The sequence below is a fragment of the Cygnus olor genome (assembly GCF_009769625.2).
Source record: "Cygnus olor isolate bCygOlo1 chromosome W unlocalized genomic scaffold, bCygOlo1.pri.v2 SUPER_W1, whole genome shotgun sequence".
Lineage (NCBI taxonomy): Eukaryota > Metazoa > Chordata > Aves > Anseriformes > Anatidae > Cygnus > Cygnus olor.
Genome location: NW_024429070.1, coordinates 108,260 through 124,924, shown reverse-complemented (window position 1 = coordinate 124,924; position 16,665 = coordinate 108,260). Strand labels below are relative to the sequence as shown.

At 46.0% G+C, this 16,665-nt stretch overlaps 1 protein-coding gene across 1 annotated transcript; it reads right to left on the bottom strand.

Annotated features, from left to right (window-relative positions):
* Positions 1-54: 54 nt before the first annotated feature.
* On the bottom strand, positions 55-12,150 carry LOC121062882. Its single transcript, XM_040543165.1, has 6 exons — positions 11,923-12,150; positions 11,316-11,441; positions 6,454-6,599; positions 5,178-5,265; positions 2,855-3,030; positions 55-224 (listed from the first exon to the last, which is right to left on the bottom strand). Exons 1-6 carry the CDS (start codon positions 12,148-12,150, stop codon positions 98-100), a joined length of 891 nt encoding a protein of 296 aa, XP_040399099.1. The 3' UTR covers positions 55-97.
* Positions 12,151-16,665: the final 4,515 nt, after the last annotated feature.

The window sequence follows — 16,665 nt, the reverse complement described above, 5'->3', positions numbered from 1 at the left end:
GTGGTTACAGATTACTGAAGTAACTTGATAAAATAACACATACTCAAGAGAATCCATCAGTTTCTTGGGATCAACAGGAGGTGGACAAACAATTTCCTCAATGTGTTTTCGACTGCAATATGCATACGCAGTCGAAACACGTATGAATACTTCTAGATTCGTCATTTGGTGTGCCAATGAGAGGAACTGTTTTCGTGGAAAGCACATTTAACTGAACAGCATCTCTGTTGATTAAACAGAAACTTGATTAGTAGAAAGCAAAACAAAAACAGCAAGCAAAGAGAAATAACCAGTCAATCCCCTAATTCTTTCCTAAATGCTTCAGTGGTGGCTGTTTATACAGTAATTCTAACATTCTGGACCCCTTCCTCCACCCCCCAAAAACACTATGGACATTAGTATCCTAACCTTCTACTCAGAACAACATGACACATTCCATCTAGAAATTTCTCTCTGTCTTCAGGATAATTTTCCTAAGTTTCACCTTGTTCTTATTGGCATCCTCACGCTCTGTTACTAAACAGGCAAAGTCAGCATACCTTTGATCTGCTCAAGCTAAATTCTAATCCGGTAAGTTTTTCCTAAAATGTGATGGAACAACTGCAATAGGACACCTAGCTGCCCAGTGATATACATGCCAGTCAATTTTAACAGCAGCTTTGAGCTTCCTAGGTCAAGACCTCGGGATGAAGGTTTAGGGGGGCTAGTAAGTTGGAAGTGATTATCATCTTCATGTAAGACAGCACAAGACTCAATAGTGCAACAGGATTACAGGAAGGAAGAAAAAGTGACAGGAGGAAAAAATAAATAAATCAAGATCCACACTTTCATCCCTCCAACCTGCCTGCTTCTCATTAAAATAGAGTCCTTAAGTACACTGTAGGAGGCAAGGTATATCTCTACATTTTGCACTGTATCAAAACACAGCTTATGGCCCAACTGCTACGATGATTTTTACGTATTTCAGATCTTCTCTCCAGCCTCTAAAAACTTATTACAAGCACTAGCCTTGTTTACAATGTACAGATCAACTAAGTTTTAAGAATACTGATAAAAAAAACTCCATCAAAATCTTTGCATTGGTGTTACAGTTTAAGGCTTCTTTATCACACATCATTACTAAAACATTAGGTGGGCAATGGACAAGGAACCCCTGTCCCAAAGCAATTAAGTCTAGAAAGCGTTACCTCGGAAAAAGTTACTTTATCTAAAATAATGGTTTTTAAGTCTTCAGTGCTTCTTTCAAAGAGGTCAAAGGAAAGAGGTTCATAATCATAGCTGTAAGCATTGCTTTACGATATAGAAACACACAGCCAATACAAATCAGGAAGGGTTCCAAAATAAGCCAAAGTTTTTTGCTTTCTTGGCTTTATTCCTACCACTGACCCTGAGCTAAATACTTTGAACTTTACATCAACTAATCCCATTAATAAATATGTGAAGGCTGCTGTAAGTGATACTCAGATTTGTCAGGTTCCTCCAAAAAAAAAAAAAAAAAAGCGCCATTCTAGCACATCTGCTATGCGCTCCGGCCTCAAATCCTTCCTAAGAAACTAATTTTCTATTTTGCTAAGCAACGTACTAGGCCCTCCAGGAAAGTGTAAACTGCCAGAAGCTTGCCGTATCAAGACCTTTCCACCAGTTTTTCCAATCACATTGAAGTCCCTCTAGACTTTTCACAGGTTGGCAGTTCCCTAGCATTGAAGGTCCATGAAACAGCGATAAATATGGGCTACCTTATGTCATTTCAGTATACAGTACAGCACTCTCAGAGAAGTAGTGCCAACATTTTAACAACTCAAAATATTTCTCAACTCAGATTTTCTTTACCTAAGAGTTGCTTTACATTCATAAAAATTGGAGTTATTTTTCACAAAGTCATTTCTCCAAATCGTTTATTTATTCCAGTGTTTCAACACTGAATCAGGTCATTTTTTCTAGAAAGCAAATATCTTTTCTCGCTTTCGGGAACCCTTTTTTTTTTTATCATTTCCTTAATAAACTCTGTACAAGATGGAAGTTATTCAATTTTGAGTTTTAAGCTTTCTCCCTCCGCACCTAATTCTCCCTACACCCTCCAGCGCAAACTTGCATTCTTCTTACTGGAGGACTTTCTGAAGGCTGGGCAACATTTAATTCGCTGTTGGTTCATCAAGTAAAGAAAGCAAGTACTAGAGCCTCCGCCCCATCCCAGTTTTGGGGAAAAGTTATCCTCTGAAAAGATACACTTGCTTTCTAACAAGGGGAGCTAAAGGAATAGTTTGTGTTCTCTTACACAAAAAAAGCTCCGATATGAGTAGTGAGCACAGTACATACTGCTTCAGATTATTTATACCCTCTTCAGCCATCCCAGAAATCAGAGCAACACGTGATGTTAGGAAGACTTGGAAAAGCCATATGTTCTCAAGTCTCTCTCAACAGCCTCCCTTCAAAAAGGCCTTTGAAATTCAGGTACGGGAATTCAGTAAAAACACCAAGGGGCCTATAACACAGTACAAAAATCATGTTTTGCTTCTAAGCACCAAAAATGGATGTCTTTTTGCCTAAAGCTTTAAAAAGATGTGATTTCTTTCATGTCAAACCGTGTATTCTAACTGCTGGCAAAGCAGGTTTAAATAATGTATCTTCTGTCTGTCTATGAAAAGACAATGAACACCCAATAGCGAGTTTTAGGTAGGGAGAAAAAGTTAACACCCAAGGGGGAATCATTAAATTGACCAGACACACAAAAAACAAATGAGATTAGTAGTCAGACAGCCTGAATATTTGCAAGATTTTGCAGACACCTGATTCACCCCTTCCCTCTGAATACTATCAGCTTACCAAACTAGAGAATACAGTATTTTAAACTCACCTTAGCATTTCATTGAATCTGACTGTAGCAGCACAATGAAATATAATATTAATGCAGTCTATAAGTTTTTGTTGGATTGGGCTACTATGGTCCAGTTCAGGCTGTGTAAGTTCACTTGTAATTACTATTATTTTTTCTTTGAAGTCAGGCTGCTCCTCTCTCAACCTGTCAAAGAGCTGTCAAAAAAAAAAACAGGACTAAAAATTCAAACTAATAGCCAGTGAAGATAAAAGACGCATGTTTTATAAGTGAAGATAAAACACATTTTCTGCCCATATACAACTATATTGCCTTATTTCTCAACATTAGTAGTGTTAAGATAGTGTTTTAGGAGTCCTACAACACGTTACTGACTTACCATGAACATATTCAGTGATGAAGTTGTTCGTATACATTTTAACCCAAGTGGTGAACACAGAAGTATTGCATGCATTGCACAGAAAGCAGTGAGATTTCGATGTATACTTTTAAAAAGGAGGAAGAAAACAAAGGAAAAGGGCACAAGCGGGACGCAAGCAGCAAGAGGGGAACTGGGTGGACGGACAGCCAGCGGGGCAGAGGGACAGAAGAACCACCCAGGGGCACGGAGCAGGACAGGGGTGATTGACAGGGTTGGACAGAGAGCCCAACAGAGGCACAACTGTGACAGCCAGGATGACCAAGAGTAATAGCAATTTTACTCTTACTGACATCAGAGAGTGTTGGTTTGGGATGAAATCAGAGTTTTGGTTTTTGGATCAGAGATGACTCTGTTGAACAGTCTCTGCCTTTCCAGTATGCGAAAGGAAAAGCCACGAGGATAAGCACAGAAGTATGAAGCTATTATTACCAACAGAGATGCTGGAAGTAGGCTTCTCAATATCGCTTTTGGTAGTTGTAGAATAATTGCCGGAAGTAACTAGGCAAATTAAACTAATATTCACATTTTAAAGAAAATGTACAGCATTGAAGAAGCTTTCAGGGTGGAGGGTAGCTGCGCTACCTAAGCGTTCCCTAGGCCTCCAACTTTACATGCTATCGCACTAGGGGAGCTTGGTGGGCCGACTCTAAGCAACAGTACAGAGCATAGAGCGGAGTGGAGACATCACGGATAGGCCCTGTGACGAGATGGGGACTCGATGCTCTTGTGCACACCGAGACCGATAAGCTGCATGTTTGCTACCCTGAGCCAACGACCTGTCATGGTTTTGACAAAACGCTGTACTCTAGTGAACTTTTGCTCATTATATCATCATTATAATACCAAAACACACCTCCATCCCAAAAGCTCCATGCCTCCAAGGTGCGACCACCCCTCACTGAGCACGCGCTCTGAATTTCTCCTTTAAACAAAAGCGAGATAACTTTTTACCAATCATAACCAAGATGTGCCTGACTAGAGTCACTCAAGCTCCACCTAAAAGGACAGAAAATAGTCATAGAATATCCTGAGCTGGAAGGGACACATAAGGATCATCAAGTCCAACTCCTGGAACCACACAGGTCAACCCAAAAATTCAGACCATGTGACTAAGTGCACAGTCCAAACGCTTCTTGAACTCCGACAGGCTTGGTGCAGCGACTACCGCCCTGGGGAGACTGTTCCAGTGCACGACAACCCTCCCAGTGAAGAGCCTCTTCCTGATGTCTAGCCTGAACCCCTCCTGCCGCAGCTTGACACCATTCCTGCAGGTCCTATCACTGGTCACTAAAGAAAACAGATCAGCGGACAATGTAAATTGGCTTAAGTGAGAGGGGATGTTAGGGAAGATACCATCACGAAGGATACCTTTCTGACTTCCGGGATCAGTCGACGGGCTGAGCCTCTCTTCCCCCCGCATTGGGATGTCGTGGGGTAAGATTTGAACACTTGGTTGTACCAGGTGTCTCCATGGAAACTTAGAAATCTCTAGAGCCTTTGTGCCTTTTAACGCATTAATAGCCAGGACGAGTACCTGTGTATTTCATGCGTGCTCGCTTGCTTTTGCGGACAGTGAATTTATCTCCAGCAGCCCAAAGAACCTGTGTCCCTGTTGCTGTAATAAACTGCCCTTCATTGCATTGTTCCTAGCTGTGATAGTTCTCACTGAATGCGACTAGATCGAGGACGTGCTATGTTATTGGTGAATCCGTGACCGTCATAGTTCAGTAACCTGAATCCGACCAGACCCGTAACAGTTAGTCAGCTTAACATGACAGTATTTAACGCCCCTATTAATGCCCCTTAACATGACAGTATTTCACAGGGAAAAACAAAGCCTAAGCTTTCTCATCCCTGAGGCCTTGGGAGGCAGGCAGAGAAGGAACCCGAGACTCTTAGCGTCTCCTGAGAATCGCAGCTTACAGTTACTCCATGTCTTCTGGTCTCACAGGATGAGGCAGAGGTATAATTAATTCCTTCTCCATCTCGCTGGAAAGAGCTTTTCTCCTCTCTGTGACAAAGGAAAAAAAATGTTATGATCGTGGGAGTCATACAAAGCCACACTCGGTGAATTCACTATTACAGTTAAGATCGTTTTTAATCGAAAACACCTTGACAGCAATGTTACCACAGCAAACATAGCGCTGCAAAAAAATTCAACTCAAGATAAAGGAAAGGGCGAGCTAAAAGGACAAATAACGTGACCAAAGGCATCTGCAACAACCATCTGGTAGATGGTTGTCCACAGCCCTCGGATTTCATGGTCGTCTTTCCTGACAAACGAATCCTGGAAGAACAGAAAAGATACACAACGTGTCCACAAAAACTTCTGGGGAGGCTACTGAGAAGGAAAACAAAAAAAAAATAGAAACAGCAAGCGGCTAGTACGTCAGTTTTGTTAACAGAGTAACATTAAAATACTAGAAATTTCCACGTTCTGTGTAGCCCCAAGGTGGTGCTGGGTACATCCACTGATATTAACGGGGTGGCACAATGTAAGAGATAGATAGTAGACCAGGTACACCTGAGGTGCACAGATTGCATATTCCAGGCAACAAAAAAGGCACAGCTTGGCACCCAGTTTGGATCAGCTTGCATATGAGTCTGCTGATACATGAGTATATGCAACAAGCAGAGAAGTCTTCTACTCCACAGACTCAGTTTCATTATATATATACATACATATACATATATATATACATATGTATATACATATTTATATAACAACCAAACATTTTAAACTTTATAACCACTTGAGTAACAATCATTAGCTACACCTACACTTAAAGCCAGGACTACACTTAAGCGATTAAGTAAACACGGAGCCTTATCTGTGAAACGCTGAGAATGCCCCATAACCGCTGGGCATCTTATGCACAGCGTACATAGTTTTTGCACAAACGTGCATCTTAATACACAAGGAGGAGAGGCGAGGCGGACAAAGGTTTTAGAGACGCGTCAAGACCAGAACAACCACTGGGCAATCGCTCAACTGTGCAAAGCTCAGCTAAAACCTGCACAATTCCACTGAAGGAAGGAGGCTACCTACTTGTCTGCTGAAAACAAGCTCCACAAAGAACATACTACAAAATCAAAAATGAAACCATCGTCCAGCAAAACAAACATCTGGAATACAAAGGGCTAAAACTGACAGCTGAGGTTTGATTCTTTAGCGATGTCAAAGGTCTTCAGATCCTACCTGACTTCTTGTGGACGGTGGTGTTGCAGCACAGAAATGAGGGGATCAGGAAGATCAGAACAGGCCAAACGTGGTGCTGATCTCCTAAAGGAGCTGGTGGGATAGCACTGATGAGAGTGAGACAGGCTGTCAGCCTTCTGCACAAGCTGAAGAAAAGGAGCGCAAGTGTCGGAAGAAGCTGTTTCTTCTCATACTTCATTTAATACATATCGTCTTTAAATCTGGGGCGTCTTCTTAGGGAACAGATAAAGAGGTAGAGTCAGCGGCTCCAAGGACAATTCAGGATCTTAGTTCTTTTTATAGTTAGCTGCTATCCATAAAACCAAACCAGTTAAAATGGAAAGTTATATTAAAACTTCTGGATAATAACAGAAGTATGGGATTAAAAAAAAAAAAACACCACACGCTTGCATGGAAAGGAGGTCAAATTATCTCATTCATTTCCCAATTCCCCTGCAAACTCCATGCTCAGCTCCTCTTAACTCACTCACCTATCCAAACACAGGGCAGATGCATCAGTTCTCATCATTCTCGGTAAAAAGACAACATTTTCACGCTTGCTCTCAAATATCATCTCTTTCCAGCACACTTTCCTGCAAGCTATGCTAATTCCTCCAGGCTTTTTAATATATGCTAGAAACTTCACTGTTTTATCCTAATGACCATCTCGGCGGGAGTCGCCGAGCTGCTATCTTGCATTCTGCTGTCTTCACAAATACAAATAAAACAGTACTTCAGCAATGCTCTCTGACAAACTAGGCGAGATGTGCATCGACCTCGTACATAAGGAAGGAAAGAATTCGTAGACGACATCCAGAAAGTATTACTTTGTTAGATATCAGCGCAGTGGGGCAGAATGACAATGCTACACAAGACTGTACCTATGCTCCTGACATTGTACGCAGTTTGCTGGAATACAAAAAAAAAAAAAAAAGTAAGCTCACTGTGTGGAACAAGTTCACTCACTCCATTATTATTGTGAATGATAAGAATATTTTAGCAAGCGTTCTTTTAAACCCGTAGAACTTTTTGGATTTATCTCAACTCGACTTCATGAAAACTGAAACTTGCAGTGCAAAGATCATTTATAAAAGCTTTTAGCAGCTGACCTTTTTAGGCATGGATTTGGTCACCTTTCTGGTGGGTAATATTCGTCTCTCTCCCCCTTCCCCCCCCAACACCACCAAAAAAAAAAAAAAAGCTTAAAGACCACAAACTGGGACTTCTTGGAGGTGTGACTCCATTTTTCACCTTACCTAATACACACTGTTTCTTCGCTATGCTAAGCTTTCACCATGACTGCATAACAGAGTCTCACTGATACTGTTTCTGTCTGTGAGTTTCATGAGACTTCCCCAAATTGAATGAAAAGAGCATTTTCCATTGTGATGGACATCAAAACCAGTGATGTCTCTCGTCAGCTGTGGAGTCCTGCTGGCAGTATCACCAGCTCTCCCCCATCTACCTTTTGGGGTCCGCTCCATCCGTTCTCAGCAGTGGGAAGTTCTTCCAGAAGCAAACAGACTGTTATTCGTTCCTCGGTGGAGCTGAGGCTCTGCAAGGCTTTGCTTTTTTTCTTCCCTCACTCCCCCTTTATTTCCAAGCTTAAACTTAAAACATAAGCTCGTGGGGCTGCGGCGGGAAGCCCCAAATCAAATCCCAGCCCCAGCATCCCACAGTCCCCTACTCTCAGGCCCATCAAGCCACAAATGCACACAATGCTACAGACTGCAGTGGGCAGGTCCTTCAGGGCAGGGATGTCATCATCTTTTCAGGTGATGTTCAGCTCCCTGAAAGGGCTGAAATACCACGCCCATACTCACTTCCCCTACTTGATTCACACAGGTGTAGTCAGGGGAGCAGGGCCACGCCAGCACTCCCTGCTCACAAAGCTGACTGCCTACCTCCAGCTTTGCGTCATTTCCCTGGATTACTGCTACTTCTGACACACTCCTGCTACGAAAGCATAGCTCAGTGGCATTAAGCAACCAAACGCGTGGATTGTGCTGTCTGCAGTATTTTGTCCCACACGCTCCTGCCCCAGGACAGTTATTTAATCAGCTGGTGAGCCCGTGCCTCGAGCAAGCATCTTGCTGGGTAACCAGCTCCTAGCCTTGAGGGGACACGTGAGAACTTCCAACTTTGTTTCCTGGTAATGTTTGAAGTAAAAGCAGTAGGGAAAATCCCGGGAAGAAAGTCCTCCTTAAGCTGAAGACCTGCAATATCGCAAAACTGCTATGAAATATTACGAAGGCAGAATGATGGCTCAGTCAGCCCACCCTGACCGAATGTCAGTGACCTCCCAAAGGTCTTTCTGTTTGCAGGAGCCCGTTTTTGAGATACTCTTGTGCTGCTACCCTAGTGCATGCTGTGTGTTTCTCAGGCCACCTAAAATTCCAGACATGCAACAGTTCTGGTCTTCCCACCTATTTATTATTAGTACCATTCTTTCAAGACAGTCAAAAGAAGTAATTTATGGTTCTATTTGGTAGAGAGTGAAATCACTTTCGCTATTATGCTGTCACCAAAGTCAGCTGGAACTATTACAGAATGATAAATGAGAGAGAAAATAATTTTTCTTTCTTGGATAGCGTTTGCTTCAAATACTCATGCCAGGGCCAGTTTAAGGAATCCATGGATTCCAAGGGAGGGAGGCTTGCCAAAACAGATTCTGTCTTTCTGATAATTTCTCAACGGAGCATTTCTCCCTTCGGTATTACTGGGGTAAGGACAACGACTTGGATTTCAGAGAAGCAAGGTTTGCAAGGATAGGTAGTATCTTGAGATAGATGAGATTTCAGGGATACAACCTCGATACCTACCAAAACCTAAATTCCACAATACTGCTTCTGCAATCTGAAGGACAAACTCTTTTGCCACAGATGGGCAGGGATATCAGACCAACGCAGAGGACCGCTTCAGGAGTCAGCAGAAGTGATAACGAGGGAGCTGCATCCCTCTGTGATAGACACCTGTGCCCGAACAAGCTTTCCTTCCGCTCACAGGGGAAAAGACCTGGCGTCCTACAAAAAGTCTCACGTCTACCACTTTGGAGCGTTCTCAGCTTGTCTGTGCTTCAACTTCCCTTTGAAGGAAGTGGAAAAGTACATAAAAACCTCCTTCCGGTAGCTCGGCACTGACCTGCAAGCCAGCACCAGCAGCAGGGCTCTGTCACTCTTCAGCCCGGAGAAGAGAAGGCTCTGGGGAGACCTCATTACTACCTTTAAACACGTATAATGGACTCACAAAAAAGACAGGCAAGGACTTCTTACCAGGGCCTGTAGTGACAGGGCAAGGCAACAGCCATAAACTGAAAGAGGATAGATTTAGATCGAACAAAAGGAAGAAATTCTTCACGATGAGGGTAGTAAGACACTGGAACGGGCTGCCCAGAGAAGTCGTGGAGGCCCCACTACTGGAGGTGCTCAGAGCTGGGCTGGAGTGGGCTTTGAGCAACCTGACCTAGTGAAAGACGCCACTGATCGAGGCAAGGGGGATGGACTAGACGATCTTTAAGTGTCCCTTCCAACCCAAACCCCTCTACGATTCCATGAAAGGAATTGCCTCCCAAAGTCTTTTATGACCAACCACAACTAGCATTCTGGAAAGCCCCGCAAGCCCTTGTTCATGATTTCTAGGATAATTCTTAAAGCTGAAGCAGGACAAAGTTTTGTCTGCAAAGGCCTTTGGGGAGGCTACTGAAAGGAAAACCAAGCCAAACCAAAAAACTAGGCACAGGAAGCGGCTAGTACGTCCGTTTTGTTAACAGAGTAACACTAACGTACTAGAAATTTCCACGTTATTTGCCCTCTACCTTGAAAGCCACCCAATTCTGTCAGTGCTCACCATCAGCATTTTTTTTTAATTTTCACGTGGACATCCGAGAAAAACATTTCAAGTCCCCGTCACTGAGGGAGAAGAGGAGAGAAAAAAAAAGAAAAACAGAGGGGTGGGAGAAGCGCAGCCACTCCTTTCCTCGGTAACGCGAGCAAAAAGCTCAGGGGCTTGGCAACAACGTGCTTTGAAAGATAAAACACAGAAAAAACTGCACCTTATTTAATCTCAGCTGTAGAGTCACGTGTATGTGTACCTGCTCATTTATTCATCTGCCAGTATATTTTGCTACAGAACGCAGAAACTACAAGGTTACTACTGCCTTTTGTAACCGATGGGATCTTCGGTAGCGTTGGTAATAGAAGATGAAATATGCAATATTGCTTATTATGTGTTACATTTGCGATGTACTGTGCCTGGGCTGTGCTTGGAAGATACAAAATATATGTGCAAGGATAGCATGAGAGAATGCACCGATTCATGATGAGGAGTAAGGAGGAGGACTAAAAGAACGCCCAATTTGCAAGACATCTAGATAACTGGGGCCTCTCGGAGCCCGGGAACCGGATCAAACCAACCTTGCGGTTTGGACTGAGACCAAGGGCTCAGAGAGCATGAGTAAGAAGAAAAGGTTAAAAAGTTCAACTCTGATGAAGACATCTTACTTCATCCCAACGACCACCCGGACAACCACCAGAGAGTAATGCGCAAGCACAGAAGGACTGATTCGATAATTAGCATACGAAGCGGGGCTAGGCGGAGCTAGGAAATGAATATGCATAGATGTGTTGTGAAACTTAATGCATATGTAATATCTTAGGAGATAAAAGAGAACTGAGTGAACAAATCGGACGAAGTTAGATTTGGGCAGGCATGCCCCTAACTTCCGGCGCCTAATAAAGCACCTTCATATAATCACTTTGTGGATTACGTGTCTTCGCGAATGCTAACAGTAGGAACAGCTATCTGAAAGAGCCAACAAAATCTCCGTCACGCCTCGATTTCACCCGAAGAGCGCTACGACTTACCTGGACAGTCGGGACAGACGAGCTGCTCTTTCTCCTGGGAAACCTGCGACTGCAGCACACCAGCTGCAGCTTTCCTCGGTTTACGCGGTGCGCCACCTTCGCTCGGTAACAAAACCCGCAGGGGTCCTAGCGGCGGGGAGCTGCTTCTGCCCTGGTGAGCCGCAGAAAAAGGAGAGAACCGGTTGTCAGAACACAGGGAGAGGAAAACCTCCGAGGCGCAGTCCAACGATCAAGCGCAGCAAGGACCCGCGCCCGGCCGCCGCAGCCCCCACCCCTCCCGGCCCGACGCTCCGGGGAGGCACTCCCGAAGGCTCTCGCTCGCCTCACCGCCAGCAACCGCGCTCGCAGCCAGCGCCAACCTGCGCCTCCCGGCGCGCACAGCCCGGCCCCGGCTCGGGAAAAGACCGGCCGCGCGCCGCGGAGCCCACGTGGCCGCCCGGCACCACAGAACTACAGCTCCCAGCATGCCTCGGGACGGAGCAGTCCATCCAACCCAGAGCGGAGTCCGCCAAGCACACACAACCGCCCCCTCCGCTGCCTCCCACCGCTCCGCCCCGCTCTCCCCCAGCCCCCCGAAGCCCCGCGCAGTGCAGACCCGGCAACACGCCCGGTCCGGTCCGGTCTGGTCCGGTCCGGTCCGGCGCCGCCCCCGCCCCGCAGAAGGGCCTTTTCCGCAGAAGCCGCCGACCGCGTGGCGCCCCGACCGCCCGCCCCGCCCCGTCCTTTCCCGGGGCGGCACCGACCACCAACCTCGTTGCGGCACCGCGCCTCGGTGTCCGGTCCCGTCGCGTCCCGGGCCTGGCCCGGCTCCCGCTCCGGAGAAGGGCGCCGCCATTTTGCCGCGGACGGGGGTCCTGCGGCGCCGCCGGGCTCCCCCTCCCTAGGCGAGAGCGGCAGGCAGGGCTTCCCGGAGCAGCGCTGATGTGCGAGCCACAAAAAAAAGAAAAAAAAAAAAAAAACGCCACTCATAGCTTTATGCGTTTACGCAACTTAGGGCAGAGATTGCCCCTGTGTTGCCCTTTTTTTGTTGTTGTTGTTATTAAGAAGGTCCGGGTGTGCTTGGTCCTCTCTCATTGCATATTGCAAGAGGAACAAGAAAACCTCCTCTGGAGGCTGGAATTGCTCAAAAAAAGAGCACCCCATTAATAGCACTGTTATTCCGCTGGAAATCAGTCTCAGTTATGCACAAGAACAACCGAGTTCCCGTCTTGTCACAGAGCTTAGCCACGGCGCCTCTGCTCCGCTCTACACTCCGTACTGCTGTTCCTCTTAGAGTCAGCACGCCAGGTTCCCCCAGTGTGATCAACATCTAAGGTTGGAGGCCTCGGGATCTTTTATGCAGAGCAGCTACACTCCACCCTGGAAGCTTCTTCAGCACTGTACCTTTTCTTTAAAATGGGAATATCAGTTTAATTTTCAGGTCACCTTGTTATAAATTAGTTTTGGTAGAAATCATTCCCGACACATCGTGGGTAGGGTAGATCGAATTTCAATTTATTTGAGCAATTCAGCAAGCAGCAATAAGTAAAACAGCGCTGGGCGGCCGGGGAGTCTCCTGCTCCGCCAATGGCGCACACCTAAGCACACCAGAGTCTCGATTTATAGTCTTGTGGTTCCGGGTTTTTAGTGGCACATCCTGGTGTCTTCTTACACTGCAAGGCCTGTTGCTAGGGGGTCTTCGTCAGTCCTCTGGTGGTCGTGAGGATGATCATCGTCTTCCTCTGCGTTGGGGTCGTGACTTTGCTGCGGTGTGTGTGTTCCCATGCAAGGAGGAATGCCATTTTGCCCTTATTTGGAGCTGGTTTCTATTGCAATTGTTAACATAACAGGAAGTTCCCATACTTGTTTTTTTCCTTCAACAGGATATTGGGGGTATAAGCAGTCAACCGTTGAAACCCCCCTATCAGCAACATTTAATGAACAAACAAAGCTTTACCCATTACAGGACTTTACAGCTTCCCACACCACCCTGCCAGCAGGCAGGCTGGGGGTGCAGCAGGAGCTGGGAGGGGACAGACCCAGGACAGCTGACCCAAACTGGCCAAAGGGGTATTCCATACCATCTGACGTCATGCTAAACAATATATAGGGGTGGCTGGCCGGGGTGGGGGGGGCCGGCTGCTCGGGGATAGGCTGGGCATCGGTCAGCGGGTGGTGAGCAATTGCACTGTGCATCACTTGTTTCGTACACATTATTATTAGTAGTACTATTATAATAATAATAATTATTATTATTATTATTTTCCTGTCTTAATAAACTGTCTTTATCTCAACTCACAGGCTTTTATTTTTTTCTGATTCCCTCCCCCATCCCAGAGAGGGTGGAGTGGGGGAGGGTGAGCGAACAGCTGTGTGGTGCTTAGCTGCCGGACTGGTTAAACCACAACAGTCCTTTTTGGCACCCAGTGTGGGGCTTGATGTGTTGAGATAACGACAGATCTGACCAGAGTGTGTTAAACCACAATTGGTATAAGTATTAGATCTGATTAATAGTTGCTAGTTACAATGTTGATTTTTTTGATCTCAGGTCTGCTGTGCCTGTTTTCCAAATTGAGTAATATAGCATGTAATGGGTAAAGCCTTGTTTGTTCATTAAATGTTGCTGATAGGGGGGTTTCAACGGTTGACTGCTTATATCCCCAATATCCTGTTGAAGGAAAAAAACAAGTATGGGAACTTCCTGTTAACAATTGCAGTAGAAACCAGCTCCAAAAAGGGCACAATGGCATCCCCCCCGCGTGGGAACACACATATCAGCAGCAAAGTCACGACCCCAACGCAGAGGAAGATGACGATCTTCATCCTCACGACCTCCAGAGGACTGACGAAGACCCCCTAGCAACAGGCCTTGCAGTGTAAGAAGACACCAGGATGTGCCACTAAAAACCCGGAACCACAAGACTATAAATCGAGACTTTGGTGGGCTTAGGTGCGCGCCGTTGGCGGAGCAGGAGACTCCCCGGCCGCCCAGCGCTGTTTTACTTATTGCTGCTTGCTGAATTGCTCAAATAAATTGAAATTCGATCTACCCTACCCACGATGTGTCGGGAATGATTTCTACCAAAACTAATTTATAACAAATTGGTGCCGTGACTCGGATAGTGGTAGCTTGGCTGGATCCCTCGCAGGGGAGGCGCGCCCCGCTGATTTTGCGGTCCCTGTCTGGAGGTCCCCAAGCCAACGCACCCCTACCGACGAACCTAAAGTTCCAGCGATAAGTAAATAAACAACCGGTAACCCCTTAATCTTTGTGCACGAAGCTCCGAACGAAGACTCAGGAGTGAGTAAGTATAGGCCGGTTATCCGTTCGGTTGGGGTTGGGAAGCCCAGAGTGTGCCTGTGTGAGACGTCCAATCGAGGACGAAGCGAGTGCGGACTCCCTGGTAGTGCGGTTCCCACCTCCCGCGAGGGACTGGGCCACGAACGGGAGGTGAAGACTGTGTGTGTGTGTGAAGGCACTCTGGAAGATGGGACAGAAGAAGAGCAAGTCTTCTGGTCCCATGGGTGGGTCGGAACCCAAGGCTAGGTTGCCCCCGATACCACCGGAAAGCCCGTTAGGGTTAATGATTAAGAATTGGAACAATTACCCCTCTAGGCGGGGTAAGGATAAAGTTAAGATGATACATTATTGTATGGAAGTCTGGGGTGGGAAGCAAATTAGGAGAGACCCCTTATATTGGCCAGTATTTGGATCCCTTGAGGATTGGATCTGTCAGGCTCTAAACATTTATGTGAATTCGAAGGAGCCTTTCAGCCTAGAGGAGAGTGAGTATGCACACCTATGGATAGGATCTGAGACCCGAGCCAACTTATACCCATTAAGAGAAAAAGGGGGGAGGAGAAGGAATGAACGAAATGAGGAGGAAGTCCCACTTTCACCCCCCCCTTATCTATCTCCTTCTCCACCTCCAACCCCCCCCACGGCTCCAAATTACAATACTGATCCCGATTTGACCACAGACACCCCTCGGAGGACTAGATGGGTAACTCGGAGCCAAACTAGAAATCGAGAAGATGGGGGTAGACTATATCCCCTAAGAGAGGTTGCAATGGGAGGGCCCCAACCCAGCATGGGATACGTCTCCATCCCCCTAAATACGGGAGATGTCAGAGAATTCAAGAAGGAAATGGGAAATCTCTTAGAAGATCCTCTTGGAGTCTCTGAGCGAGTAGACCAGTTCTTGGGGCCTAATGTTTACACCTGGGAAGAACTCCAGGCCATTTTAGGTATATTATTCACTGCAGAAGAGAGGAACATGATTCGGAGGGCTAGAATGCGAATTTGGGACCAGCAACACCAGCAGGGTCCTGCGGGAGATCTTAAATGGCCCCTACAGAGGCCTAACTGGAATAACCAAAATGAACAAGATAGGGGTCATATGCAGGATTTAAGGACTATTATTGTACAAGGTATAAGGGAGTCAGTCCCTAGAGGACAAAATATAAATAAGGCCTTTAGTGAACATCAGAAGAAGGATGAAACTCCCACAGAATGGCTGGAGAGATTAAGGAAGAACCTCCAGCTTTATTCGGGACTGGACCCTGGTACGCCGGTGGGACAGGCCTTGTTAAAAACGCAATTTGTGGCAAAATCATGGGGGGATATCAGGCGTAAATTAGAAAAGTTAGAGGATTGGCAGGATAGAGGGATGGACGAACTGCTGAGAGAAGCTCAGAAGGTATATGTGCGAAGAGAAGAAGAGACTCAGAAAAGGCAGGCCAGGATTCTAGTGGCAGCGGTCCGGGAAGGACAAAAAGGGCTCCCCCTTCGCCCAATGGGTGTTCCGCTACCACGAAAAAGACCTCTGAGGAGCCAGAGTGATCAGAGGGATCTAAGACAGATAGAATGTTTTTATTGCCAAAAGAAGGGACACATGAAAAAGGACTGCAGAAAACGCTTACAAGATGAGCGAATGTTTAAAGACGATTAGGGGAGTCAGGGGCTCCATCTGCTGGGGACTTCTGGTATAACGGAGCCCTTGATAAAATTGAAGGTAGGTCCCCAGCATCAAGAAGTGGAGTTCCTTGTGGACTCTGGGGCAGAAAGATCGACTGTCCAAATGGTACCCCGGGGATGTCAACCTTCCTCGGAGAAATTACAGGTGATAGGAGCCAAAGGAGAGCCCTTTAGGGTCTCAGTAATAAAAGGGGTGGAAATAGAGACCCCAGCCCAAAGTTGCACAGGATCCGTCTTATTAGTACCAGAAGCTGAATATAACCTGTTGGGAAGAGACCTAATGATTAAGCTAAAAATTAATTTGGAGGTGAAGAATAAAGGGATTGAAGTTAAATTATACACCCTCACGGTAGAGGATGAGGCAAAAATAAATCCCGAGGTGTGGTATTCTCC

What these genes read in the sequence shown, in the direction of transcription:
- LOC121062882 (XM_040543165.1), bottom strand. Translation starts at nt 12,150, where the DNA reads ATGGCGGCGCCCTTCTCCGGAGCGGGAGCCGGGCCAGGCCCGGGACGC. An exon ending in CGTCTGTCCCGACTGTCCAG is followed by an intron (nt 6,600 to 11,315) that starts GTAAGTCGTAGC and finishes CCTTTTCTTCAG; the next exon opens with CTTGTGCAGAAGGCTGACAG. An exon ending in CCAGAAGACATGGAGTAACT is followed by an intron (nt 3,031 to 5,177) that starts GTAAGCTGCGAT and finishes TTTTTTTGACAG; the next exon opens with CTCTTTGACAGGTTGAGAGA.